The following is a 27238-nucleotide window of genomic DNA, read 5'->3' as shown; positions in this document are numbered from 1 at the left end:
AATAGAAGAGCTTAAAGACAGAAGATGGTTGATGCCCATGAAAGGGTGGTTCATTTCAGGTTTAAAGAGCAACGTGAAAAACAAAGACCCAAATGTGAAAGAGGGAATAGGAGATTAACTATTCTTCCTATCTTGTTTCTTTTAAGTGTAGGATGGCAAGATGGTTAGCAACAGGCAGTGAAATGTAGGCAGGGCAGAGCTGGGTGTCATCTTAAAAGGGAGAAAAAGGAGCTTGAAATGTATGCCAAAAGAGAGAGAGAGTGACCCGGTTCTAATGTAGAAGAGGAAGGTTATTTTAGTTCTCAAAGTGGTGACTAGACTGGAGTAGGGAGAAGCAATTTGGGAGGAGAGAAGGAGGTTATAGTAGTGTAGATGAGAGAGAGTCATGGCATGAAGGCGTATTTTGACAGCACATATGGAGAGGAAAGGGTGAATTTTAGAAGTGTTATAGAAGGAGGAGTGACAAGATAAGGGAAGTACCTAGTTTTAGTTGAGAAGAAGAAAAGAGCAGCTAAAGATAACTCCAAAGTTTGTTTATTTTGATTTTAGCATTAGGTGACACAGGGAAGTTGGAGTTGTCAAAAGTGACAGAGAAAGTGTGTTTGTAGGAGGAAAGATTTTGGTCTTTTCCATGTTTAGTTTTTAAAAAACATGAGGCCATTCTTGAAGTATCAGAGAGCTAGGAAGAGATGAAAGCCTGGACAGATAGGTGGGTAGATTGAGGAGTCATCAACAGAGATAAGAGGAGAGGTCTTGGTGACCTCATCCATTTCAAGTGTCAGTGGGTGGGGGGAAGAGCGCCGGGAGGGGAGAGGACAAAGGACAGACCCCTAAGAATCACCAGTATGTTGAGGAGAGGCGATGGGGGACCTACCAAATGCAGCACAGAAGGAGCAGTCAGACAGGTAAGAAGAAAACGACAGCTAAGCATGCCCAACACAGAAATGAAGATGTTGAGATGGTCAAATGGTTGAACACTCTGTGACAGGAAACAAAATGAGCTTAGAAGGGGCTTAATGTGAGTTGCTCCAGTTGAAGACAAGTTGAGGGAGGCTAGGCTATTTTAGTATGGGCATATCCAGCAGAGCCCGGAGAGTTGTATCAGTAGTACAGCTCTTGAAATGATTGTGGATGGAAGATGACCAAGGGGGAGACCAGACTCAGTACATGGACTGAATATCAATGGACCTCAGAGAGATCAATCTTCCTGACAGTCTGGCATAAAATCATGAATTTTGGAAGAAGGCTATAAAGTCACTGACCCCAAATAGGGAAGTGTCAAGAAAGATGATGACAAGCAGCTCAAAAATAAAGGAGAGGCTACAGAAAGAGACCTGGAGTCAAAGGAGGATTTTGTTAGGTGAGGGGAAACAATATGCCTGAACGCAGATGGGAAGGAGTCAAAACAGCAAGACCAACTGATAAGAGACCGAGAAGGAACGAGGAGCAAGTCAGATGTTTTAGGATGTGTGAGGAGATAGGAACAAGCTGGCCAATCAAAAAGAGTTTCAGGAAAATAGAAGCTAGAAGATTTCATAGTGGGACACATGGTTAAAAGAAGATAAAATCAAAGGCGGAGGTGAGGATGGTGAGGGAGTCAGGGAAGCAGGAAGTAGAGTGCTCCTGCTGGGTCAAGTGAGTGCTTCATTCAGAGAAGTCAGCCAGCCCCTGAGCAGACAGAGCCGGAAGAACAGAAATGGAAGAAGAAGAAGTAAGTAGAGACAAGGGTGGTGAAGAGGTGTCATGGGAATGGATGAGAGGGTAGGATTAGGATTAATTGGCAAGGAAGAGAACAGAGATAAAGGAAGAAAGGCAGAGTGTATATATAGGAAGTATATAGTACAGGAAGTCATCAAGGTCATGGATCTTCCTTCTGAGTTGCCCAACAAACTAAGAGCAGGACTGGCAATATGGAAGGAGAAAACCAGACTGGAAACTGGTGAACCAGGCAGAGCAGTGGGCAAGGGGATCAAAGAGGCCAAATACAGAAAAGAGTAGGGTAAGTCTCTTTTGGATGTTTATTTCATAAGCCCAATTGATGCAACTTGGACCATACACTTAATATTTTCCCTGATTTGGCACTTTCATCTGAAGGTCTCATAAATGTCATCTCTTTATTTTGCAGGAATCACAAAACAGTTATTTCCAAATACAGATGATGCTTTAATTCGGAGAATGATGGGGCAAAAGCTAAACAATTGCACCAAGAAGCCAATTTTAAGCAAAGATCTTAATTCAGTTGCTTTTCAGAAGCATAGCTTTTGGTAAGTCTTTTAAAAAAAAAGGCAAGCCTGCCTCCCAAATGTATATCAATATGTGGCTCTGTCATTGCAGTAACAGAAACTAAAGTAATCTCAAAATTATCTTTCATCTACATGTTCATACCGATACAGTTGCCCAATATGGAGATCCTTTCACATCCTTGTATAAATTTTACAAAATAGAAAAGTAGTCTTTATTTACATAGCAGCACAACAAGGCTGCTCATTCGAGACAGACCACACAGGGCAAATAAGTTAAGGGGAGAAAAGACAGAAGATTTAACATCCTCAAAATCAGTAACAGACTAATTTGATGAATATGTCTATTATCAATTCTACATTATTTAGTCTTCCTAATATAAAGCCATTTTGTCCTCTTCATATGAATTAAATGTGTAAGAAACTTGAACTTCCACAAGGTTCAGCCCCCAACACCAGTGGATCTGAAGTTCTGCACAGATCTCAGGATATCCAAAAGACACGGTCAGAAGTTCTGTGCTTCAACTACATTTTCTAGTGCTAGGATAGTGAAACTCCTGCTACCTGGATAAGATGATACTGACAGGATTTGCATTAATTTACCTGTTAAAGACCCGTGTCTTTGAGGAGGGGATTATGTCATGGAGAAACACCATCTTTCTAAGTGCAGTTTCTTCTCCTCTTAGCCCACTCCACAGACTTCTTTCACAAAGCAATTTGAGATCTACTGATTAAAAATGCCATGTAAGAGCTATTAATAATGATTACTGTTATTCTCAGTTTATATATATATATATAGGCATGGTCTAAAAATACTAAACCTGTCCCTGTTTTTAATGAAGTCACCAATTTCTATTACAATGTTTTCAAATGTCATTCAAAAAAATTGAGTTTAATAGAAAATGAGACCTATATGACACATTGTAAGTCAGTAAGAGTGGAGATTTTTGGAGAAAACCTCTTTAACAAGGGACAAAACTATTGACCTTACGTTAGGACTTTTGGAAAGAAATATCCTCCCAAAGGTCCACATTCTCCTACATCATTGTCAACCACGAAATGGTCAATTCACTTAGAGGCCCAATGGAATAGACAAATCTGTGTTGCATACAGTACTTCTGTCAGACTCCTCCAGTTTTTCAGCATCAATACTACATAGGTGTGACTCACACCACTTTTTAAATTCATGTGAAATATTGATTAGGCATTAATCAGAACAGTTATTTGTGCCAAAGATCTTGTTATTGCAATGATGAGATGAATTGTGTTAAAGATTCACATCCCAGTGTTTCAAGCCACTAGGCCGCCCTGATGCCTCAAGCAGTCTTCAAAGCACTATCATAAAGTGAGTGGCCATGTTTATTTGCATAGCATTTTGCATTAAATTTAAAAAAAAAACATGTTATTTGGAATGCTGGGATATTTTATTTTTAACTGTGATGCATTCTGGTATAGGGGGTTTGTTTTAGCACTGTGACTGTCCTTGTTACAGTTGGGCTAAAAGTGACAGAGCAGGATTGCCACAAAGTACCTGAGTAATAAAATTTGTAGTCAAAATTCTCTCACTTTCCACAGGCATGGGACACTGGCTCCTCAGCATTCTCCTCCAGCCTCATGGAAGCTCTTGTTGTTGTGGGAGCTCCATGAGGAACTGGATCCATGCCTAGGGAGCCAGGGAGAGGGCTGGGAGGACAGCTGCTCACCAGGGCATCACCACACTCCAAAACCATAGGGCATACCAAACCAAATGCAAACTCACTATGTTTCCAGCCTCCTGAGAACAACCTATAGGGGTCCCTACTTCACTTTAGATGTTTTTCATTTTCACATCTAGTAGATTATAGCAGAATTCAGTCTTCTGCTAACTTTCTTCTCCCTAACTTAATTACAGTGTATGCCTTAACAATGCAAATAGTCATATCTACATAAATCTAGATACTGTGTAACAAAAACTATATGCAGTTATGAACTATCAGTGTACAAAACATCACCTATAAACCTTTCAGAAAATGACAGAAACACTGTTATATGTTTTCCCAGACTGAAAGTTCACCATGAACTAAATTCATGTTTCATTATTAGATGCAACCCCTTACCAAATAGAGCTAGTCATATAATATTAATGAAAGGTATTTGACAAATTTAATGGTTTTGTCACATAATTTATTCTCCAGGTGTATTTTGCTCTATTCAAATAGCTCTAAAGTTTATCAGAAATGCTTTGTTGAATATATTATTCAATTGTTGTTCATTGTTTGTATTGCAGTGGTGCCAAGAGGCCCTATTTATGGACTGGAGAGGTCATCTGTACTAGATAATGTATAAAGCTAAGACTATAACCAAATAATGGGCCCTGCTCCAAAGAGTTTACAATCTAACAGATACCTTGGAAACTAATTGAATATCATATCCACCAGCTTCAGTCCCAAATACTGGCAAACATGAGATACCCAACACATGCTAATAGCTTGTATCACTTAACAAAATTAGGGTTTCACAGATAAACAACTTGGACAGAGGCACCATGCCATGAAAATTCTGGCCTTGGATAGGGGATTCTGGGGAATCACAGTGGGGCTGCAGGTGGACAGGCAGTAAATACATCTGAAACTTATTAAGAAAAGTTATTTTTATTCATTTAAGTGTAACAATGGAGGGGGTATATTTCAAGCTGAGAGGTTTCAATTGTTTCTTCTGTAGCTGCCATTTCAGAATTCAGCTTTCCGTCTCTGAGCTTTAAGTCAGTCTTTCAGACCGTCATCCGCTGTAGCCAGTTTTCATATTACATTGATCAAAGTGGCAAACAATCGAGGATTCGGGCTTTTTATTGATCTGAATATTTTACAAGACATTCTGTGTGGTAGTAAACAGAAATTACTTACAATGTAGTACAAACAAAACTACACAATCCATAGTCACCAAAAGCTCACAGATACAAAATTCTCACTGGTCCCAGAGAAAAAATAAAAGCATTAACAGTAAAGTACATGTAGTCTATTGTCAATTCCTATCTATGAATAAACACTGATAGTGAGATTTTGTGCTGCACCTCTAAGAGGGGCAGCACCGAATTCACAGTCCAGGACATGCCTGATCCTGGGCTGCTCCAGTAGAGTGGTCCCCAGCATAATTTAGACCACCTTGGAAGATCGTCTGTGTTACAGCAGCATCCCCACACTGCTGTGTGAACCAGAGTGCTGTTCGGAATCTTATCAGCAGTACTGTACATTACGCCCTCATCTCTAACACATCTCTACATTCACCAGTCCTACCCCTGGCATTCCCTTTACACCAGGGCTTACAAATGAGCCCTTAGAAAGCAGGAGTGGTGCCAGGGTTTTTGGCACCCTAGGCGGGGGTCCTTCCGCGCTCCCGGTCGTTGGCGGCAATTCTGCGCGGGGGGGTCCTTCCGCGGCTTCCGGTCTTCGGGGCACTTTGGCGGTGGGTCCCGGAGCAAGTGAAGGACCCGCCGCAGAATTGCCACTGAAGACCTGGAGCGCGGAAGGACCCCCCGCCGCTGAATTGCTGCCGAGGATGGCAAAATGCCGCCCTCCCAAATCCTAGCGCCCTAGGCGACCGCCTAGGTCGCCTAAATGGAAGCGCCGGCCCTGTTAGAAAGCAGCCTTCACAGCTGTCTTTGACAATGCCTGCACCAGGGGAACTCCTCCAACCAAATACAGGACATTTAAGATATGCAACACAGCAATGTAAGCCTAGGGTAAGTGGGGTTCGAGTCAGCTGACCTACATCAGGGAACCTTGGTCTTGAGCATCTACATTGTATCTTAACCCCAGGTTAAGAATTTTCTGACCCATGCTCGAACCTAGGGCTCTGGCATCCACACTGCAGTGCACAGACCTGAGTCAGAGTTAACATATCCCAAAGTGCTTACTGCCCCCTGACCAATGTTGACACTCTAGCCCTATGAACATGGCGCACTGCGGGAAAACTCTACTGTCCACCTGCTTTCCCAACTGTGACAGTGCTATTGATGGGACTCAGGTGTCCATAAGGAGAACGTGACTACCTAAAACTGCATAATTAGCTCCACTGGTGGCAGTCTCAGTAGAATGACTGTGGTTTGAGAAGGCTTTACAGTGAACTACCATCTAATCTGAGAATTGGGCCTCCACCTCTAGGCTGAGTCACATTGGCAGGAAAATGCCCCTGTGCACCTGTTCTGAGGATATTCAGGACATCAGTCTCCAGGGCTGTCACACTATTAAAATGAACCTTTGCAATTCTTCATTTTTAAAATGGACATTCAATGAAAGAGTTTTTGTTTGGTCGGTTTATTTGTTTTTGAAAATCTAGATTTCAGAGGAAAAAACACACACACACACAAGTTTGGTGCATGCAGCGTGCTCCAGTATGCCCTGGGGATCCCTTACACCTGCCCCTGCTGCACCCCGGCAGGCAGGAATAAAGGATTCCCAGGGAAGCTGCAGGGAAGTTTTGGGGCTGGCTCCCAATCACCAGTCTTACAGTGCATGCTGCCCAGACACCTCTGCACACGCAGCCCTTGGTCGGGGGGGAGAGGTCAGGCGGGGTCAGGAGCAAAGGCCAGAGAATGGAGCAGGACCAAGCGGCTGTCCTGCAGAGAGAGGGAGAAGCAGAGCTCCCAGCTCAACGCAGCCAGCGGAGGGTGACCCCCAACACCCTCCCTGCAGGGCAGCCACTTGGTCACTGCCCCACTCTGTGGTCTCCCTTACCTTCTGTGGGGCTGCGTGTGCAGGGGCGCCTGGGCTACATGCACTACCAGTGCAGGCAAGTGAGAGCCAGCCCCAAAATTTCTCCACAGCAAAGAGAAGCCAGAGCCACCACCAGGGGAGGCTGTAGGGAAGTTTTGAGGCTGTCTCCCACTCACCACCCTGACAGTGCATACTCCTGTGCACACAGCCCCAGTGGGGCCCAGGAGCAAGGGACAGAGTGGAGCAGGGACCAAGCGGCTGCCCTGTAAGGAGGGGAAAGCAGCAGAGCTTTTGGCTCAGCATGGCCAGAGGAGGAATGGCCCCCAATGTCCCATCAGCTGGGAGCCACTTCCCATGTGTCAGTTTGCTCCCTGCTCAGGGCAAGTTCTGCACAGCAGTGAGAAGCTGCAGCTACCACCACGAGAGGAGCAGGAATGAGGAGTGCGCTTGGCCAGGCAATAATGGCACTTCTGGCCGCTGCTCTGGCTGCCTGCAGTGCTGCTCTTCTGCTGCAGGGAACTTTGGGATATACCCAGAGGACTTCCAGGACCTGAGTCAAGCACACAGGAAAGCAATAGGGCTCAGACCCTAGGTCCCAGTTTAACTCTGTCTTAGACCTTCCAGTCCTGTAGAGTCCTGGGAGCGCTAGGTTAACAGAACTGGTGTGTGGGTGCAAGGAGGATTACGCTTGAGCCCAGGCTCAAGCCCAGATTTACACTGCTGTGTAGACATACCCTTAAGGACCCTTTATGCTGCACTGATCCTTGTATCTAGTGTAAAGGGGCTGGAGAAGAGGTAAGGATCTCACCCTACAACGTTCTAGTCAGGTAGAAGAGAGAATTCTGAGGCAATCTAACTGTAACCTGGTGTCAGGCTGTAAGAACCTGTAGGGAAGTATAGAGCTGATCCGCTGACTCATCTTTATCCAGAACAAGTAGATTTCATTAGCTTCACTAAGGAATGGAAAAGGTCAGAGTCTCTCTGAGGCAAAAGAGAGGATAGAGAGAGGAGCAGAACTTCCAGCGGAAACAGACCATACTCCCCATTCAGGAGGGTTTGGGACTAAGGCTTGTGAACCTGATCCTACAATTCTGTGACTGGTCATAGGAATTTACTCACAAAATTCGCAGGACATAGACTGGTGACTACAGTCTCGCCTTAAGATTTTGGTACTTTAATTATGAATAAAGATTAACCCCAGGAAGGAAAGCTTGAGTTTAGCAATATCAGATGCATGGGTAATGTATTTGCTGCCCCTGCAGTTTTGGTGTCATCTATAAATATGACCACAGTTGAATTCATGCTAAAAGAAACATCCAACACAGAAAGAGATGAAGCAGCCACACAGGATAAAAAGATGTACTCTATATTTTGTAGTTTAATTGGTTCATTAATAATCCAAATCCTATTACAGTATTGGACTGCACTATACATAGTAAGAAGCTTGAAAACTAACAGACACTACACTAATCTATTATGATACGTGCTAGTCCCCAAGCCTCTTGGAAGTGCTCCACTGACCACCAGTGGTCGATGGGTTACTACTTGAGAACCACTGAGATAATAGCAAGTGAAAGAATTTTCATATTTGTTTTTCACTTATTGGATAACCAATAAGGCAACACATAAACCAAAAAAATAAATATACCAGCATGGATAGACTACAAATTACTATATTGTATATTTTTGCTATTTCTCCCAAGGATGAGAGCGCCCCTTAAAACAATCATTATGCTTGTCTACATGGGGAGTTATTCCTGACTAACTTCATTTGTGGATGGAGAATAATAATAGTGCCAGAATAAGAGTGCCTTATTGCAAATAAACTTAATCCACTTCCAAGGTGGATTCAAGGTGGATTAAATTAATTTGGTATAAACACTCCTATTCTGGAATATTAGCATCTACACATGGAGATAATCAGGAATAGTAATCTGTTTTAAACTCACACACTACTTTATTCTGGATTAATCTTCACGTGTAGATTAGCCCTTTGTTATGTGTCAGTTCACTATAATATTCTGTTTTGTTTCTTGAAAGCAGCAATAATCTCAAACAATGTTATAAAACTATCTAAAAAACAAAAAGTATATTTTTCAAAAATTCACACAGGTTGTGAAAAATAATATAAACACTATATACATTATAAGAAAAGGAGACATACTTGGTCTCCATTGTGAATAGTCTGAATGCTCATAGAGTTTTAAGACCAGAAGGGACAACCAAATCATCTAGTCTGATCTCCTGAATATCACAAGTCACCAACACCACCCAAACCAGTACACTAAACCCAAGAACTGAAAATAGACCAAAGTATTACAGCCCATATAATACTAATCTATTACATGCCACAGGCAGAGAATAGGAGGGATCAAAGTGAACCAATGCCCGAGTCCCCTGCAAAGGCAGCGAATTAATTCTTTTTTATCCATCTCTTTTTTCTGGCATGATGATCCACAAACTTTTCTGCTTTCTTGCTTCCTCTGCTGCAGTAAAGATACAAGTATTCCTGAAACTATGACAGATGGAGCTAGATATAATACTATCATTACTTTCCCAATTGCTTTTTAATAATGAAAAGAGAAGGTCTTTCGGCAGTAAGTATTTTTAAACAATACTTACATCCCTTTAAAAAAAATACATTTATATCCAATTCAATGCTCATCGAAACAAGTGGAAAAATTTCCACTAATCCAGTGGATGCTGATCAAAATGTATAAGAGCTAAGTACTGTTATTTTTATTTTATTAACAAAAAATAAAGTAATAATCATTAAGTATCACAGTATCTTTATAATGTAGGTTATTTTTCTTTTAAAAAGTACTTGGTAATAATATCCTAGATGGATTGGGCTATACACAAAATTAAAGACTATCATGTCATTTATTTTATTCTTTGACCACTCATTCCTAAAGTCTTCTGGCCCTAAAAAGTTTGTATCTACCACTGATTTAAAAGTACTTCCAACATCTGCATGGTCAAATACAACTCTATATTGATTCAGTTACAACAACAAAGGAAGAAGCCATAAATAAAATAACAGTGCTAGCTGAGGTGTCCTCTAAGAACTAAAGATTGGATATCAGTTCCCAGTGTATTATATTTGGGCAGTAGGCACAAGATGAACCTCTGAATTCTCATATTATATATACAGGCCATTGCACTGCCCAAATTTCCACTAATGCAAAATTTTCTTACCTAAAGGGAAAAAATATCTCCAGGATAATTATTTCCAAAATGGTCAATTGAGAATGTAAAACCATACTCCCGAATTAGAAGAGATTTAAAAGTTATCAGTAGATCTATAGCCCCTTCAGTACACCTCCCCAAAATGGAGTGCAGGGAAGAGAGGTCAAGAAAAATAGAGCAGATAATGTAATGCTGCAGTAACAACTCATGCACAGACCAATAACCAATTTATTCTGATGGCACTGCAGGGAGCAAATTTAAAAAAAGAACAAACAAACAAACATCAAAATCCAGGCCACAATTCAGATCTACAAGTACTTCACTACTGAGTCCCAAGCAGAGAGAAAAAAACTTCATCTGAAAACCATCAGGCTGAGGAGACACAAGGAAAAAGAGAGAGTGTCAAAGGAGGAAATGAGCTAAAGTTAAATAAACAGAGTCTGCTGCTCAGAAATTAAGAGCAGTAGGAGTCTCAAAACTACTTTCAATAATCCCTAGTTTAGATATTAATTGTCTCAACAGTGGTTCACCAGCTCCTCCTCCCAGTACTCAGGACACCATCCCATCGGCTCCTGTTTCCAGCGTGCAAGATCAACAAGATGATGACTCACCGGCTCCTCCCACACCAGTTCAGCATGGTGACAGCTCTCTGGCTCCTCCTCCTGCCAGTACACAAGCTCAGCAAGGCGGTGTCACACCAACTTCTTCCAGCATGGAGTCTCAAGGCAGAAACTCACCAGCTCCTACTCCCAACCAGGGCTGCAGACAGGATTTCAGGAGCTCCGACAAGAAGTAAAAGCAGACCCTTCATAGCGGTTCAGACAGACACTGGAGGATGGGGACAGTAGAAAATGGGCAGGAAGAAGTGACACTTAACACTTAACACTTAACAGTGTGTTCAGAACCTAGTTGGTAAAGATAATGGAAGAGGAATAGAGGTCTGGGGCCAATTTTTTGATTTGTAATGAAAATTCCACAGTGTAGAAGAAAAATTCAAAATGCTTCAATATCGTCAGATTTAAGATATTATAAAATACATGCATGCCCTACTGTAGTTCAGAATGGATTATAACTTGTTCCAAAATAATACAAATGTTCTTTATAACCAGATAATGGACACACTATTTAAGATAATGCCAAAAATAAAACCACGAGGAGCTTCACAGCCCAGACCAAACACCCATCTATACATATGAGAGCAAGATCTTTAGTCTTCCAGACAGAAGAAGGTTCTTTACTATAATCCAAGGGATCCAGAGAGGTTTGAAATATGGACAGACAGTGTTAGGATGCAGACAGTGTTAGCCTTCAGAGGGATGAAAAAACAGGGACTCAAGGACCCAGACCTACAGAGACTTAGGCACCTAAACCCAAAGGGGTTCCCTTTCTTGATCCACGCCAAGAATACTGTTGGGTCAGCAGGGAGTGCTTCTCTCAGGAGCTGCTGTTCTTTTGCCCTAATAAGTGGAGTGGGGAAGAAGAGGGAGCTAAGGCTCACTTTTATCTCTAAGGAGTTGGGAGGCAGCTTAGGTTTCTTTTGGCCTAGATGCATGGAGGACCTGGAGCATCTTTTCTCTTCTGGATATAGTAAGGGTGTGGCTGCCAGCGTGTGAGAATTTTGCCAGGGCAGTTCTCCATTATTAGCCCTCCATATTCACCTATATGTGGTCTGGTGAATTTTAGATTATTTCTTAGAAGGGTGTGAGAGAAAAGGCAAATTACAGTAACCCGAAGGCAGATAAAAATCACCTGGCAGCACTGAGAGCCCTAATTTGAAAAACTGTCCCTTAAAGTTGTGTGTCTTTCTCCACTCCATTTCCCACAGCTTCCCACTCCGTTTTACCTCATGGGAGGAGGTGCAGGGGACAGACACCTGATTCTGCTGGCTGAGGTCATGACCTCCTCTTCAGGCCTCGTTTCTGCCAGTGCCCTGGCTCTACAAAGTTTAGTTGATTCACAAGTCCCAAATATCCCTTTTTTCAATGAACATGAGGAGTCTCTTCTCTTTTTCTCCAGGGACTAGAAAGGGGGTTATGAAGGGAGAGAGGAGCTCCTGCTCCTCTTGACCTGGAGGGCAGTTCTCTTGCGGAAGGGACTTCTTGTGGAGGATAAAGATAGTAGCTGCTGCTGCTGTCCATAGTGTCTGACATACCTCCTCTGGCTGGCTTGGAGAGACAATAGGACAGGGTCTGACAGGAAGTATGTTCCTGCTGTGGGTGCTGTAGCTCTGCGGTAACTATGGTACCTGCCTTTGAGAACTGACCACCCCCTTTAGCTTGGTCCACTGAATGATGAGTGTTCCACTGTAGCTGATCAAAAAGATGCAGCTGGCAGGCCAGTTTGACTTTGGATACTATAGGGAGGGGTAGTAGGATTGAGAGGGACCTCTGTCTTTGGAAACCTTAGAGACACACTTTCCCCATAATTCTTTGCAGGGTTTTTGTTGTCGACTTCTGGCTTCCCAAGAAATCTGTTTGTTAGTGATATATGGGCCAGAGTAAGCTTGGGTGCAGGAAGCATCTGAAATATTGCTTTTAATTTTGAGCATCTCATTCCCAGAAAGATATTGACAAATTAGAGGGAGTTCACAGAAGAGAAACAAAGTTATTGAAGAACTCATTTAGTGGAAAAAAACTAACAGAGCTACATATTTTTTCCTGGCTAAGCAGTGACTAAGGATCAGAGCCCACAGTAAAAGTCTACACATGTTAGGGTCTAAATGTGGAGGAGATAGAGATGTTATTTAGATTGGTTTAAGGATATATAAATATAAGTAACAGGATGAAGTTAAGAAAGAGAATATTTAGGTGAATGTCAAAAAAATTGTCTTGACAGTAAGATGTAATAGGCTGTGAAATGAGGTCTCCCAAGGAAAGTGCTGAAAGCCCAGTTTATGTGACAATGCACTAATAAATGCACTGTAAAGAAGATTCCTGCATATGCAGGGGACTGGACTAGGCGTTCTAATAGGTCTCCATCTTTGACATCTCTGGTTTTCCTTGTAGATAAGTTTAAGATGAAAGCAGATAAAACAACATGCCAGATGGCTCTGACTCATGGTGTTAACACCATAGATAAAATATAGCTAAAAGGACATTTTGCTACTGTGTATATATTGTACATAAAACTGTATGTATTGCATTATTAGTGTATATACTTAATCATATTTTTGAAGCGACTTTCTTTAAAAATACAAAAATTAAAATTTACTGTGTCTTACTGTCATATTTTATTCTTCTGCATTCTCCTTTTATGTCTGAACATTTCCTTTCATCAGCCTCTTTCCTTGTTCTCTACACTCCTCTTATCTATTTGCTGTAGGACTTCCTAAGCCCCAAAGCTAGAGGCCCACAAAATCCATGGTCAGTGGAGGCCTTAGCCTGGATCATAAAGGCTCCCTGATCTGAAAGACCTCCTCAGAGCTGCCTGTGGCTGTGGTGCATTTCCTTTGATGAGCTGCCAGCCAGGCTTCTGGACATGGGCAGCAGTAGTTCAGCCAAGGAGCTTTACAACATCTGAAGGCAGTAAGCACAACAGATGGAGTCAAACACAAATAGCTGTGCTCTGACTTTCTCTTGGCACAGGCAGATAACAGCCCTGAAAGATGTTGCTACACTCCTGATTATAACTACAAAAGTTTTTTCCTCCTGCTGACAACAGCCCACCTTAACTGATTACACTTCTTATAGTTGGTATGGCAACACCCATTTTTTCCATGTTCTCTGTGTGTATATCTTCCTACAGTATTTTCCACTGCATGTATCTGATTGGTGGGTTTTAGCCCATGAAAGCTTATGCTTAAATAAATTTGTTAGTCTCCAAGGTGCCACAAGTACTCCTTGTTCCTTTTCCTTCTACAAGGTTATTTCCAGGAGCTCTTCTAGTCCAGAAGGCTGATGGGCAGCAAAGGAAGAGATAATGATGCAATGCAGAGGGAAGAGAGCTGGAGAACTTGGAGGGCAGTGGTGAGAGAGTAAGGATGCTGGGATACAGAGGGAGAAAGTTGGAGGAACAGGGCAATTCTTGGTTCCACTTTGGGATTAGGAGGGAACAAAGTAATGTGTTGGAGCCAACTCCTTTTCCCTCTCCAAATAAAGGGCCAAAGATACTCCTTTGAACATACACAACTTCATGGTTAGTACATTTTTATTATTCATAGAATCATAGGTTTGGAAGGGACCTCAGGAGGTCATCTAGTCCAACCCCCGGCTCAAAACAGGACCAATCCCCAGATTTTTACCCCCAAATGGCCCCCTCAAGGATTGAGCTCACAACCCTAGGTTTAGCAGGCCAATGCTCAAACCACTGAGCTATTCTCTCCCTCCCATTGTTTCTCTTGTAATAATGATGGGGAAGGGGTACTGGAAATCCAGGAGGACCTCCTCACTCCACAACAACCCAGATTTGCTGATCTTCAGGGCACATTGAAAGACACATGCACCCTTCTCGCAAGCTTTTCCTGGGGAGCAGGAGGATGATTGATGGAGCGGATGTTGAGAAACATTCTCATTTCAGGTTATAAAGATGAGGTGACATCACATCATGGTGCGAAAAGAGGAGGTTCTAGAACCAATCTATATAATAAGTGGCAACATCAACAGTAGTGAATGGTAGACAAAATGTTCTGAAGATATTCGAAAAAGTAGTGGCTGAGCTGCTAATGAAAGTATGCTCATATTAAATCATCTTACACTAGCAAAGAATTGGGCAGTTGCAAGTATTATAATTACATTTTAAAAGATGTTGGGGTGACTCTGGGAATTACAGACTATTGAGCCTTCAGTACCAGAAAAAATGGTGAAATGATATTTAACTGCAGTTAAATTATGGCCATCTAGGCATTTTATGAGGGAAAAAACTAACATGTTTTCTGATCTACTATGATTGTTTGAGTATGACAACAAAACTGAATAAAGAAGAACTTTTTGGTATAATTTATTTGGCCTTCCAACAAGCCCTTGAGAAAGTTCCTTACACTAGATGATTAAAAAACTATATAGTTATGGATTAGAAACTGTGTAAGCGACAGAAAACAAAAGGCATAGATGGTCAATTTTCATCATGGCAAAAGTTGTTACCTCTAGGGCCTCCAAGCATTTGCATTAGAACAAGTGTTATTTAATATACTAATTCATTATCTGATTAATGGGATGGCACCAACCTCTCCTGAGCTCCCGCTTCTGGTTGAGTTTGTCTGCAGTGACCCCTGTTGGTGATTTCTCAGGTGGTTTTTCAGTGATTCCACCCTCCAGCCAAGTCACACATACTGTCTGTATGTGACTCAGAAGAGATCCCTTCCAGGGTGTACAGTCCACCGGGTCCTATTTCAGTACCCCTTGGTTGTTGTCTCTCTAGCCTTCCCAGACTCAGTCTTTAAGTAGTCCCACCTTGGTATGGGGCCGTACTCCCAGGACTTCCTCCCTGGAGACACTACCTTCCTGTGGCCCTCCCCAGGCTCAGTTCTCACTCAGTCCCAGCAGCCAGCCAGGAGCTCCTTCATTGTTCCCCAGGTCCCTGCCAGCAACTATCTTAGGCTCAGTCCTAGCAGCCAGCCAGAAGCTCTCTTGCTCCCCCAGTCCCTGTCAGCACTGAGCTGTCCTTTGTCCTGCTGCTCTTTCAGCAACCAGGAACACAGGCCTCTCTTCTCCAGCTCCAGGCAGCAACAGACTGCTCTGGTGCTGCTCCTTCCTTTTAGGTGGCCCTTCTGGTCCCTGATTGGTCGCTCCAGCAGCCCCTCTGATTGGTTGTCACTGAGCAGAGTGCACCCCTGTGAGCCCCACAGTCCTCAACATACTCCCAAAAGTAATATTTTTTAAATATGCTCCCACTTTCCACACAAAGCAACTGATGATAAAAGAGGCTGGTGGCACTGCAGAATATGGAGGCTTATCCTTTTTTACTATGACCTCAATGTGCTCACATATCTTGACAAAGTCATATTCCATCACCAAACAGCATGAAATCAGCAGCTCATGCCATAATAATTGCAATGTCACTAATTAGCTGTTGTCTGTTACAGTTCTTGATGAAAAGGTTGTTTGAGTACACTCACAGTTAATTCTCAATAACCAAACTTAGCTACATTTATTGTCTAAAGACAAAGCAATAGAATACGAAAATACATACCCTCCTTCTGAGAAGCAATTTTTATCTCACAACATGTTCACTTAATGTAACCTATGTAGAGGGGAGGTAAATCAATTTATTTACTAATTCTGTGCTACATAGTTCCTCTCTCCTGACAAAATATTTCCACAGAGCATGAATTCTTATCCTTGCAAGAGACTACAGCTGGATTTTCTATAGGAAACTTTCCAAATACTAAAGTGGAAATTATAATAGGATTGACTTTCTTTCTTTTCTTAGGAAACCAGTACTAGTCTTCACCATAAGACAGTTACACGGAGAATTAATAATTTCAAATTCCTTTTTATGTACAACACTCTAAATATGAACTATTAAAGCACAGCAGTTACAATGCATCCTAGCTAGACTAAAATCACTAACTACAGATTTGTTATTTTTCCTTTAAAATGAAGAATATAATGCAGGATCTAAACCCCCAATATATTTTTAAAATACCTTACAAAATCAATATAAGCTTTGGGATTTCTGACAATCAGAGATCTTCTGCTTTCACATAGCTTCACCCTGGGTATTATATTGACAATTAAATAAAACTGTTATAACTATAAAGAAAGGGTAGGCAACCTATGGCACATGTGCCGAAGGCAGCACACGAGCTGATTTTCAGTGGCACTCACACTGTCCGGGTCCTGGCCACCAGTCTGGGGGGGCTCTGCATTTTAATTTAATTTTAAATGAAGCTTCCGAAACATTTAAAAAATGTTATTTACTTTACATAAAATAATAGTTTAGTTATATATTATATACTTATAGAAAGAGACCTTCTAAAAATGTTACAATGTATTACTGGCACGTGAAACCTTAAATTAGAGTGAATAAATGAAGACTCGACACACCACTTCTGAAAGGTTGCCGACTCCTGCTATGAAGGGAAGGGTAACAATCCTCCTGTATACAATACTATAAAATCCCTCCTGGCCAGAGGCACCAAAATCCTTTTACCTGTAAAGGGTTAAGAAGCTCAGGTAACCTGGCTGACACCTGACCCAAAGGACCAATAAGGGAACAAATCCTGGGGGGGTTGGGGGGAGAGGCTTTTATTTGTGCTCTTTGTTTTGGTGGTGTTCGCTCTTGGGACTAAGAGGGACCAGACATCAACCCATGTTCTCCAAATCTTTCTGAACAAGTCTCTCATATTTCAAACTTGTAAGTAACAGCCAGGCAAGGCACATTAGTTTATCTTTGTTTTCTCAACTTGTGAATTTTACCTTTGCTAGAGGGAAGTTTATCTCTGTTTTGTTGTAACTTTGAAACTACGGCTAGAGGGGGTTCCTCTGGGCTTTTTGAATCTTATTACGCTGTAAAGTTATTTTCCATCCTGATTTTACAGAGATGATTTTTACATTTTCTTTTTAATAAAATCCTTCTTTTAAGAACCTGACTGATTTTTCCATCGTCCAAAGACCCAAGGGTTTGGATCTTTGATCACTTTGTAACCAATTGGTTAGGATATTATTCTCAAGCCTCCGTAGGAAAGGTGGTGTAAGGGCTTGGGGGGATATTTTGGGGAAAGAGGAACTCCAAGTGGTCTTTTCCCTGTTTCTTGTTAAATCACTTGGTGGTGGTAGCATACTAGGTTTCAACCTAAGCAGGTGGAAATAAGCTTAGGGGGCTTTCATGCGGGTCCCCACATCTGTACCCTAGAGTTCAGAGTGGGAAAGGAACCCTGACAAAAACATTTAAATAAAACATTTAATTGTACTACATAACCAGTTGTTTCAGCATCCACATTACTGAGCACATGCACAACTTTAAATAAGAAAGAAAAAAAACTTCATAATTAGTGTACAATTATTGTAGCTCCAGAGGTCCCAGGTTCAATCCCGCCCGCTGACGACTGGGGTCTGTCAGTGTTACAAGTGGGGGCTCGTCCGGGACCTCTGGAGCTAAATGCATGAGCTTCTACTGCATGAGATAAAAGCCATATGGCTCTTACCTAAGGCTGTAGAGCAGACTCATTAACTCTCTCTAAGTGGTCTCAGTGCCATTCGATAAGACAGAACACCACACCCAGGAGGCGTGTGGGTTACACTTATAAGTTCACCGTTCGGCACATGAACGTCGAAAAATTGCAATTAGTGTACTAGGCACTAGATATTTCCATAAATGTACTAGGCACTAGATATTTCCGTAAGTACAGTCTAATACAGATATACCCCAATCTAGTACAAGATAAAATGGTCTGACAGAACAATTAATAGAGATGTTGTGTCTGAGATATCAGGAACAAGGGGAGGCATCAAACAGATGTCATGAAAGGCATAAGGTAGTATGTAAGTTGTTTATCCCAGTTGTTTGTCTCAGGTTATAAATGTTGGGGTAGCTCACCTTAAACCCTCATGTGGCCTAACGGACAGCAGAGAATACCGCTGCTGACTGAGCCATTTCTTGCCACTAGGCACTTGTGTTAGTATACCTGTAACCACAGAGCCAGGACACTAGGACAGTGCCTTGAGGGCAATATAAGTTCCATAACTTGTTTTGTTCTGTACTTTGCTTATCTCTGTTTTGAACACTACATTCCAAACCAGTTTGGCATAGGGGTACATCCCAACCTGTGCTAGGACACACCATTCATGTATCTTGGCTTTGACAGGTTTCCTATTTTCTAATGCCAAAGCTGACTTCAGCTTTGCAAAGTGTTGTTGGATACTTGGCATGGATGAACAGAACTGTGTGGAGAGAGCATAATACAGTCAGTTAACATAACTTCCCAACACTTATATATGTGTAATGTATATTATACTAATATTTTGTGCAAAATACCCATTAATATGGTGTATACTATGCCTAACATATGTGTGTTAGCTCACATGGTATTTTTTAAATTCTATTTTTAGAATTTTACCAGCTAAGGTCCCAATCTTGCAAACATCTACATGTGCGAACATTCCACCGAAGCCAAGAGGATTATTTATTTGTGTAAAATTAAACATACATCCATGTCTGCAGGATTGGAGCCTAATTTTTAAAAAGCCTTTCAGAGTTGTGATCAAGTATAACTATGAATGAAAAAAGGATGAAAAAAACACAATGTAGATGTAAATGAGACACAATTATTTGATGCAATAAAATTGGAACAATGTTAGTATTTTAAGTAGCCTTTACCGTTTGAATTTCTGCAATTAAATTATTACATTAATAAATATTAAATATTGTATTAAAACAGAAGGCATATCCTTACCATCTTCAAATGACTGAATTCATAATTAGAAAACAGCTATGCCATCATCTATATCAATGCAAAAATATATTTTTTCTTTTAATTGAATGATTAAGAGCTGAAAAAAGCTGATGAGGTGAGACATCTCCTCCACATATGTCCAGGGTCTCATCTGTGGGTTAGTATATGTGCAGTACAGGGAAAAATTGGAAAATGGCACACATGCTTTTCTGCAAGAGAAGCAGAACTTCCAGGAGAAATTCAAATGGTTCTATCACAGAAGCCCTGATTTGTTGTTCTGGAGACTTTTGTTCACATGCTGGAGCATAAATATTGATAACTTCAAAGACCCAGCCAAGGACAGACCTGAATGGATAGCATCTATCAGTAAAGGTTGTAAACTCTTTGAGAAAGACTGACATAATCTTCAGTTTTGAAATGTGTGCTGAGTGAACTGTTGCTTCCGCAGTGTAACATTGGTCGTATAGGTGTGGTACTAAGTACAAAACATCTTTAGACAAATTTAAGGAACTTGATAAAAAGAAATTGAAAAAAAGGGCAAAGCATCATGCTATGGATGGGAGCCTACACATTTCTATACAACATCTGTTCACAATCTTGCTCCTCACAGATTGGACTATACAGCCTCACATACAAGATGCTGTGACACCGTCACATATGATGGACAGCCATTAAGCTCATAAACTGTAAATATATTTAAGTAATCAAACATGGATCTTGTTCATTCAAGTTTCTTTATGAGAACTAAAACAATACCTGTTTAACTATCAGTTTTTAAAGTAAATATTATTTATACAACTAACAGTAGTGATTAAGGTATATGTTAGCTATTACATTTTAATATATAGTTAAACAGTAAAAATACAGGACATATGGCATAAGAAGATGATATATTGCTTCAACTACTCTGTTTAAATGAATGTGTGCAATATCAGACGCAGATAATTAATGGACAAATATATAAGCACTTAAGATATTGAAAGACACAAAACCAGCGCACACAATAGTCCCAAATCTATTCTCAGACACACAGCTGCAATCCCTCCTGAATCCAATGGAACTTGTGCATGTGTCAATGAAGAGAGAATTGGGTCCTAGAGGTCATAGGTAAAGAGAGGCCTAAAACTATAATCAACACAGCAACCCAGACTTTAAGGGGGATAATGCAAATTATAGTAACAGGAAATTTGCTTATTGTCGGATTACCATATGATGTGCTTATACTCTAGCATTCAAAACTTCTGTAATAGTAGGATACTACATTGTTGTTTGTCCTTTGAGTTTGAAAATGACCATGACATCATTGGTTGGTTTCACTTCTGTGAACACGAGTCACTGATCAGGCCAATTTAAGCTTTGAACGGTCCTTGGCACACTGAACAAGAGATACTGCTATGGGTTACTTGATCAACAGCGGACATGCTGCTGTTGCGAGCTATATGCTGATGGCACTTCTGCTCACCTCAACAGTTCTCCTCTACTCATAGACTGTAGTTCCAGTAAGGATGAGGCTTCACCAGGCAGAATGATGATGAGCCAGATATTTCCCAAAACTCTGGGTCAATTTTGAAACACCCCAAGGATAACTTGAGGGAGTCCTTGAAATGTTTCTTCTGGCCTCCCAGAGAGTGCTTTAGCTCCTTTAGCTTGCCATAAAAGATCTTCTTTGGCAGTTGCTCATCTGACATTCTGGTGATATGGCCTGCACATCTCATCTGTGATTTCATCAACAGAGTACGGATGCTTGGAATGTCTGCCAGTATGAGAACATAAGTATCTGGAACCTTGTCTTGCCATCTTATTCTCATCAGTTTCCTCAGGCAATCCATGTGAAAGTGATTCCATAATATTAGGATACTACATATCATATATGAAAACCACTCTTAATTATATATATACATACACACACACACACACACACACTTTTTTTCATTTTTTTCTAAAACAGTTAATTTAATAGGGTTAATATTTGCAAGCAGAAAAATATGTTGCTAGGTTGCTGGTTTGTTCTCAATACAAAATGGCTTTGTACCACGTACTTTGTCCTTTTCAGGACTGCACAGGGTGGATAGAGAATTAATCCAGAAAGGTAACAAAAGTTACATGCTGTTTTTTGCAAGTTAAGGTATAATCACATTAGAGATTTACTAAACTTAGGGTGATCAGATGTACCAATTTTATAGAGACAGTCTCGATTTTGGGGTCTTTTTCTTATATAGGTTCCTATTACTCACCACCTCCGTCCCAATTTTTCATATTTGCTGTCTGGTCACCCTAATTAAACTTAATAGTTTATCAATTTGCTTTTAGCACTTTTAAAGTACTGACACATTTATCAATTAAAATGATGCTACAGGGCTTGTTAAAATGTATACGTCTAAGAACAGTTCCTTTAAAGGTGTCACAGGTGGCTGGCGCCATGTGATTGAAATAGGTCCAGTGGCCCTGTCATAAACATACAACTAAGGGTAGCATACAATCCCTCCTTTACCTGTAAAGCGTTAAGAAGCTCAAGTAACCTGACCAAAAGGACCAATGAGGGGAGAAGATACTTACAAATCTGTGGGGGAAGGTTTTTGTTTTGTGTTCCTTTGTTCTCTCCGGTCAGCAAGGAACCAGGGCAGGGAAAATACATCTTTCTAAATCATATCTGAACTAAGCATCTAATATTACAGAAATAGTAAGTAATAGCAAAGAAATGCATTAGATTATCATTTGTTTTAGCTTGTGAATTTTCCCTGTGCTAAGAGGGAGGTTTATCCCTGGTTTTATAACTTTAAAGTTTTGCCTAGAGGGGAAATCCTCTGTGTTTTGATGCCTACAAAAAACTTGACAACAGATAGCAAGCTGGTGTGCTGATATCACAGCCTATCATGCTAATCAATATTATCAACGTTTCCTTGTACTCTCCCATAATAAATAATAATAATAATGTCTTTCTGTATCCATCTGTTTTCTTTTATTATACTTAGATTGTAAACAGTTTTGGGACAAGGTCTATCATTTTGTTCTGTGTTTGTACAGCACCCAGTCCTGGTCCATAACTGGGTTCTTAAGCACTACCACAATACCATTCATACATTCACAGGTTTGTTTACAATTATTAATATATAAGAGTCAAGTTCTTTGGATTTTTTTCCTTCACTTTATAGATTACAGTTACAAACTGCTGACAATAACATGTAGTATTCCTTGACCAGTGACAAAAATATATATATTTATTCATTGTAGAAAAGTCTCCCCTCCAATTTCCTCAGATGTGGGCAATTATCATGGATACAGAGCTAGCTTTACCTCTGACCCTTCTCTGCTATCTCTGACCGCACCCACTCACGTCAGACTTAATGCCCTGGCCTTTCCTGGGGTGAAATGCTACAATTCTCCCACTCTTAGACTAGGTCCTGAGTTACAGTACCCTGTGGCTCAACTGTGTTTATTCCAACAGGTTCAACTGATTTGAATACCTGTGGTTCATCCATTTGGGAGCTTGTGAACAGTGATAAATACAATGACCCAAAGCGGGCTTCTTAAAACAAGGTATAATTCAATCTTAACATTAGGGACAAGTGAAAACAAAAGAGAAATATGCACATCTCCCTCACCTGAGGCTTACCATCCTCCTGGAAACCTTGGAAAGCCTAGTTCTTTTAGACCCTACATGGGTGTTTGTGTCTGTCAGTCTGTTTGCCACGACCAGCTCCCAAACAACAGCCTCCCCTCTGAATACTGTAAATATTTATAGTCATTTTCATCTGTTGGTCCCCTGCATCTGAAAAACAAGCTGTGTAACTTGGCTAGAATAGATCAGGCACTGTCTCTTAATCTCCCCATCCCCCAGTAGTGTTTACCTGGCGGCGTCTTACATGGAGCCATTGTCTCACCTTCCTGCTTTTTTTCCCTGCTAATAAACTAATTAAACATATTCATACAGTAAACATTCCTATAATCTGCTCATATACAGTATTCATAAACTATTACAGAGCAGCTTCAGGACTTTTGCAAAGACGACTCTGGAAATTTTTGGAAAAATTGAGATTTTGGATTCTTTTTCCAAAAGAGGGGTTCCCTTCCTTATTCCATCTTCTTAAAATTCAAAGTTACAATTACAAATTCACTGCCCAGTGAGTCCCATGATGCACTGCCTCTCATCTCTAAGAGATGATATTGTGGTAATCAGAGGAGATGCAGTCTGACCAGGAAATTTAACCCACAGAGGATGGGGACAAGCAGCAATTCCAAGAATATTTTTGTTTTGGCCAAAATATTTTTGTATTTGAATTTTCACTTAAGCATTGAAATTTGTGATGGAAACATTTTTTTTCCATTTTCTTCAACATTTTCAGTAGAAAACCCATCATTTTCCAAACAGCTCTAGATAGTACCCGCCCTCTGCTGGAGAGCAGTTGTAGATGCTTAGTGCCTCCCCATATATCATTCCTTAGCCACAACTGCTCTGTTTGGAAGCCTGGCAGAGTGGAGCTAGCCCTGGAAACCGGCGAGACTTGCATGGTAGGGTAAGTGTTACATGGGCACCTCAACCATTTCGTCTCAGAAAGCTCAATATCTTGTGTTCAATTTTGGTCACCGATGTACAGAAAGGATGTAGAGCAGGGGTAGGCAACCTATGGCACACATGCCGAAGACGGCACACGAGCTGATTTTCAGTGGCACTCACAGTGCTCAGGTCCTGGTCCTGCCCGGGGGCTCTGCATTTTAATTTAATTTTAAATAAAGTTTCTTAAACATTTTAAAAACCTTATTTACTTGACATACAACAATAGTTTAGTTATATATTATAGACTTATAGAGAGACCTTCTAAAAACATTAAAATGTTTTACTGGCATGCGAAACCTTAAATTAGAGTGAATAAATGAAGATTCGGCACACCACTTCTGAAAGGCTGCCGGCCCCTAATGTAGAGAAACTGGAAAGGATCCAGAGGCGAGGAACAAAGATGAGCAAAGGGATGGAATGCAAGCCATCTGAGCAAAGACTGAAGGAACTACATATGTTAATTTTGGAAAAGAGGAGATTAAGGAAGGGACATGATAGTGGTCTTCAAATACTTGAAAGGCTGCCATAAAAAAGATAGAGAAAAGTTGTTCTCTCTTGCCGCAGAAGGCAGGACAAGATGCAATGGGTTCAAACTACAGCAGAGCAGATTTAGATTAAATCTCAGGAAAAACTTCCCAAGTGTAATAACAGCAGGACAATGGAGTAGACTGCCTAGGGAGATCATGGAATCTCCTTCACTGGAGATTTTCAAAAGGAGGCTGGATATCCATCTATCTTGGATGGTTTGGACCAGTGGTTCTCAACCTATTTATCACTGTGGGCATGTAGCCCACAATGCATTAACTGGGCTGCAGTTTGAGAACCACAGCGACCCCCCCTGCCCCCAAACCTTCCTTCCCCACAGACCTCTATGCCCAGCGCCTCCTGCCCAGAGACCCCTCCTCCACAGAGTGAGGCCAGAAGTGGAGCCTTGGGTGGGGGCCGGGCTGTAGGGACCCCAGATCCCACTGTGTAGGGCCAGGTGGCAGCGTTGACCCTGGACCCAGCCATGCAGGGCCGGGTGGCAGGGCAGCTGGCCAGCAGCCCAGACCCCAACCCTGCAGGGCTGGCCAGCAGCCCTGATGCTGACCTCAGCCCCCAACTCTGTGGGGCAGCCCCAGGGCCCAGATCCCAAACCCAGTGGGGCCAGTCGGCAGCCCCAGATCCCATAGGACCGTCCAGCCACCCCAGCTCCTGGCCCCCTGGCCCCTGAACTCTGCAGGGTCGGCTGGCAGCCCCAGTCCCCTGCCACACGGGGCTGGCAGGCGACCCCGACCCTGCCATGCCGGGCTAGGCAGCCCAGACTACACCGCACCGGGCAGTCACGCATCTGGGAACCTGGACTCTGCATGGCCTGGTGGTGTTGCTAATTGGGCCACATGCATCCCGCAGGCCGGGGATTGAGAACCGCTGGTTTAGACATAACAAATCCTAAATCTTGGCAGGGGGTTAGACTAGATGACTGGTGTGATCCTTTCTAATTCTATGGATCTAGGCTCTGCATCTGTGAAACTTCAGTGTGTGGAGCAATTGTGGACATATTGCATGGATTCTGACTTTGGTAGAATAACAGTGGGGAAAGAAAGTCTCTGGTGACCACAGTGAAATTTTCCCTAAAGAGAGTGGGACAGAGCCAAAATACTAAGCAAAAGGGAAACATCTATGGCTACACTAGAGAGCTGTTTACATCCTGCAGCGGCACCAACAGCTAAGAGCTCAGGACAGGTTCTGACTTTGGATGCGTGTCTTACCTTCTTCAGTGAACCTCTGGGCTAGGTTAATACAGCTCACGGGGCAGGGTGGTCTGATGTACCTGCCCATCCACACTGTGATGCAGGGGCGGCTCTAGGCACCAGCTAAACAAGCAGGTGCCTAGGGTGGCAAAATATATGGGGTGGCATAATGCTGCGGGGCCACTGACCGCCAGAGAGCGGTGCAAACAAGCCAAGGAGGAGCATCCCATCCTCTGCAGCTGGGGCAGGGCCGTGATACCGGCTCCGCCTTTGGGGATGTGTGTGGCCACTTACTGCGGAAGGGCAGCGGGAGCCGGTAGCACGGCCCTGCCTGGCTGCAGAGGACAGGCCGCTCCTCCTCGACTTGTCCCTGCCGCTGCAAGCTGAGGAGCGGCCCGTTCTCTGCAGCCAGGGCAGGGCGGTGCTACTGGCTCTGCCTGGGGGGTGGCTGCTGACCGCGGAAGAGTGGCGGGAGCCAGTAGCCCGTCCCTTCCCCAGCTGCAGAGGACGGGCTGCTCCTCCTCAGCTTGTCCCCGCTGCTCTCCCACGGTCAGCTGCCACTCCCACCCCTCAGGTGGTAGCCAGTAGCACAGCCCTGCTCTGGCTGCAGAGGACTGGGGGAACATGGCACCTGGGTGGGCTGCTCCTCGTTGGCTTGTCCCCACCTCTGACTCCTCCTCCTCCCCTCTGCACCGCCTCCTGCCAGGGAAGGGGAGAGGGGAGCAGAGCGGCAGCCTGGGCTGAGCTCAGCTCATGCCAGGGCCAAGGCGAAGCTCAAGGATGAGCAGGGCTGGGATCCAGCAGCGGCCCCAACCCCTGGCCTTGGGAGCAGTGGTGACGGGAGCTGAATTCACCTCGGGCCAGATCCGCAGCAAGGTAAGAGTTGGGCCAGGCAGGAGGGTTTTGTTAAAATTAAACGTTAAAATTACACTAGTAGGAAATTGTTTTATTTCACTAACTGCAGATTCTCTGTTTTCATTTTTTTTTAATTTTAAACAGTCAAAACAAAACTGCAAAGTGCTAACGTGTAAAAGCCAAAAAAAAAAAAAAAAAAGCCGGGGGGGAGGGGCAGCAAAAAAACCTGGAGCCGGCCCTACTGTGACGTCTGTGCTGTACTCACCTAGGTGACGGGGCTGTCAGGTGGGTGTCTGCGCCTGCTGGGAGAGCAGATCCCCGCCCACGTGCCTCACGCAGCTGGCAGCGCCCGCCCAGCAGGGAGGCAGGATGCTCCCAGCCCCGGCTTGGCACCTGCCTCTTCACATGTAACACGTTAGGAAAGGAGAAGTCCCAGCAGCAGCAGTGAAGAGGGCAGGGCCCGGCCGAGGGGGGAGTGGGCTGCTTGGAGGAGGCCCAGCTAGTTGCGAGTGCCTGGCAGCGGCCCGTCGCGCTTCCCGCGCGCCACCTCTGCTGAGAACCACACCGACAGCCGCCGCTCTGGCGTGGGGAGGGGCGGGGGTGCGCTGGGAACTACAACTCCCAGCAGGCAGCGCGTGTCGCCG

The 27238-nt window shown here is 42.8% G+C and overlaps 1 protein-coding gene and 1 long non-coding RNA gene across 5 annotated transcripts in view; one reads left to right on the top strand and one right to left on the bottom strand.

Moving 5' to 3' along the window:
• BEND6 (BEN domain containing 6) overlaps positions 1-10728 on the top strand; it is a 35269-nt gene extending 24541 nt beyond the window's left edge. The window contains exons 8-9 of one of the 2 annotated variants that reach the window (XM_050950905.1): positions 2126-2264; positions 10624-10728. In XM_050950905.1, the coding sequence (XP_050806862.1) occupies positions 2126-2264; position 10624 (140 nt within the window). In that variant the 3' untranslated portion in view covers positions 10625-10728. Of the gene's footprint in view, positions 1-2125; positions 2502-10623 lie in introns of those variants that run through there. The other variant, XM_050950904.1, reaches the window with a different exon arrangement.
• LOC127049805 (uncharacterized) lies at positions 10331-27157 on the bottom strand. Of its 3 annotated transcripts, XR_007774062.1 has the most exons (5): positions 23300-23355; positions 23054-23220; positions 16247-16297; positions 10732-10948; positions 10331-10492 (listed from the first exon to the last, which is right to left on the bottom strand). It is a non-coding gene; the product is annotated as an uncharacterized LOC127049805 (long non-coding RNA). The 3 variants fall into 3 exon arrangements; XR_007774061.1 differs by lacking the exons at positions 23054-23220; positions 23300-23355 and adding an exon at positions 26860-27157; XR_007774060.1 differs by having other exon boundaries at positions 23054-23360.
• Positions 27158-27238: the final 81 nt, after the last annotated feature.

Source organism: Gopherus flavomarginatus, chromosome 4, assembly GCF_025201925.1.
Source record: "Gopherus flavomarginatus isolate rGopFla2 chromosome 4, rGopFla2.mat.asm, whole genome shotgun sequence".
In the NCBI taxonomy this organism is placed as follows: Eukaryota; Metazoa; Chordata; order Testudines; family Testudinidae; genus Gopherus; species Gopherus flavomarginatus.
This window is presented reverse-complemented; position numbering and strand designations above follow the sequence as displayed.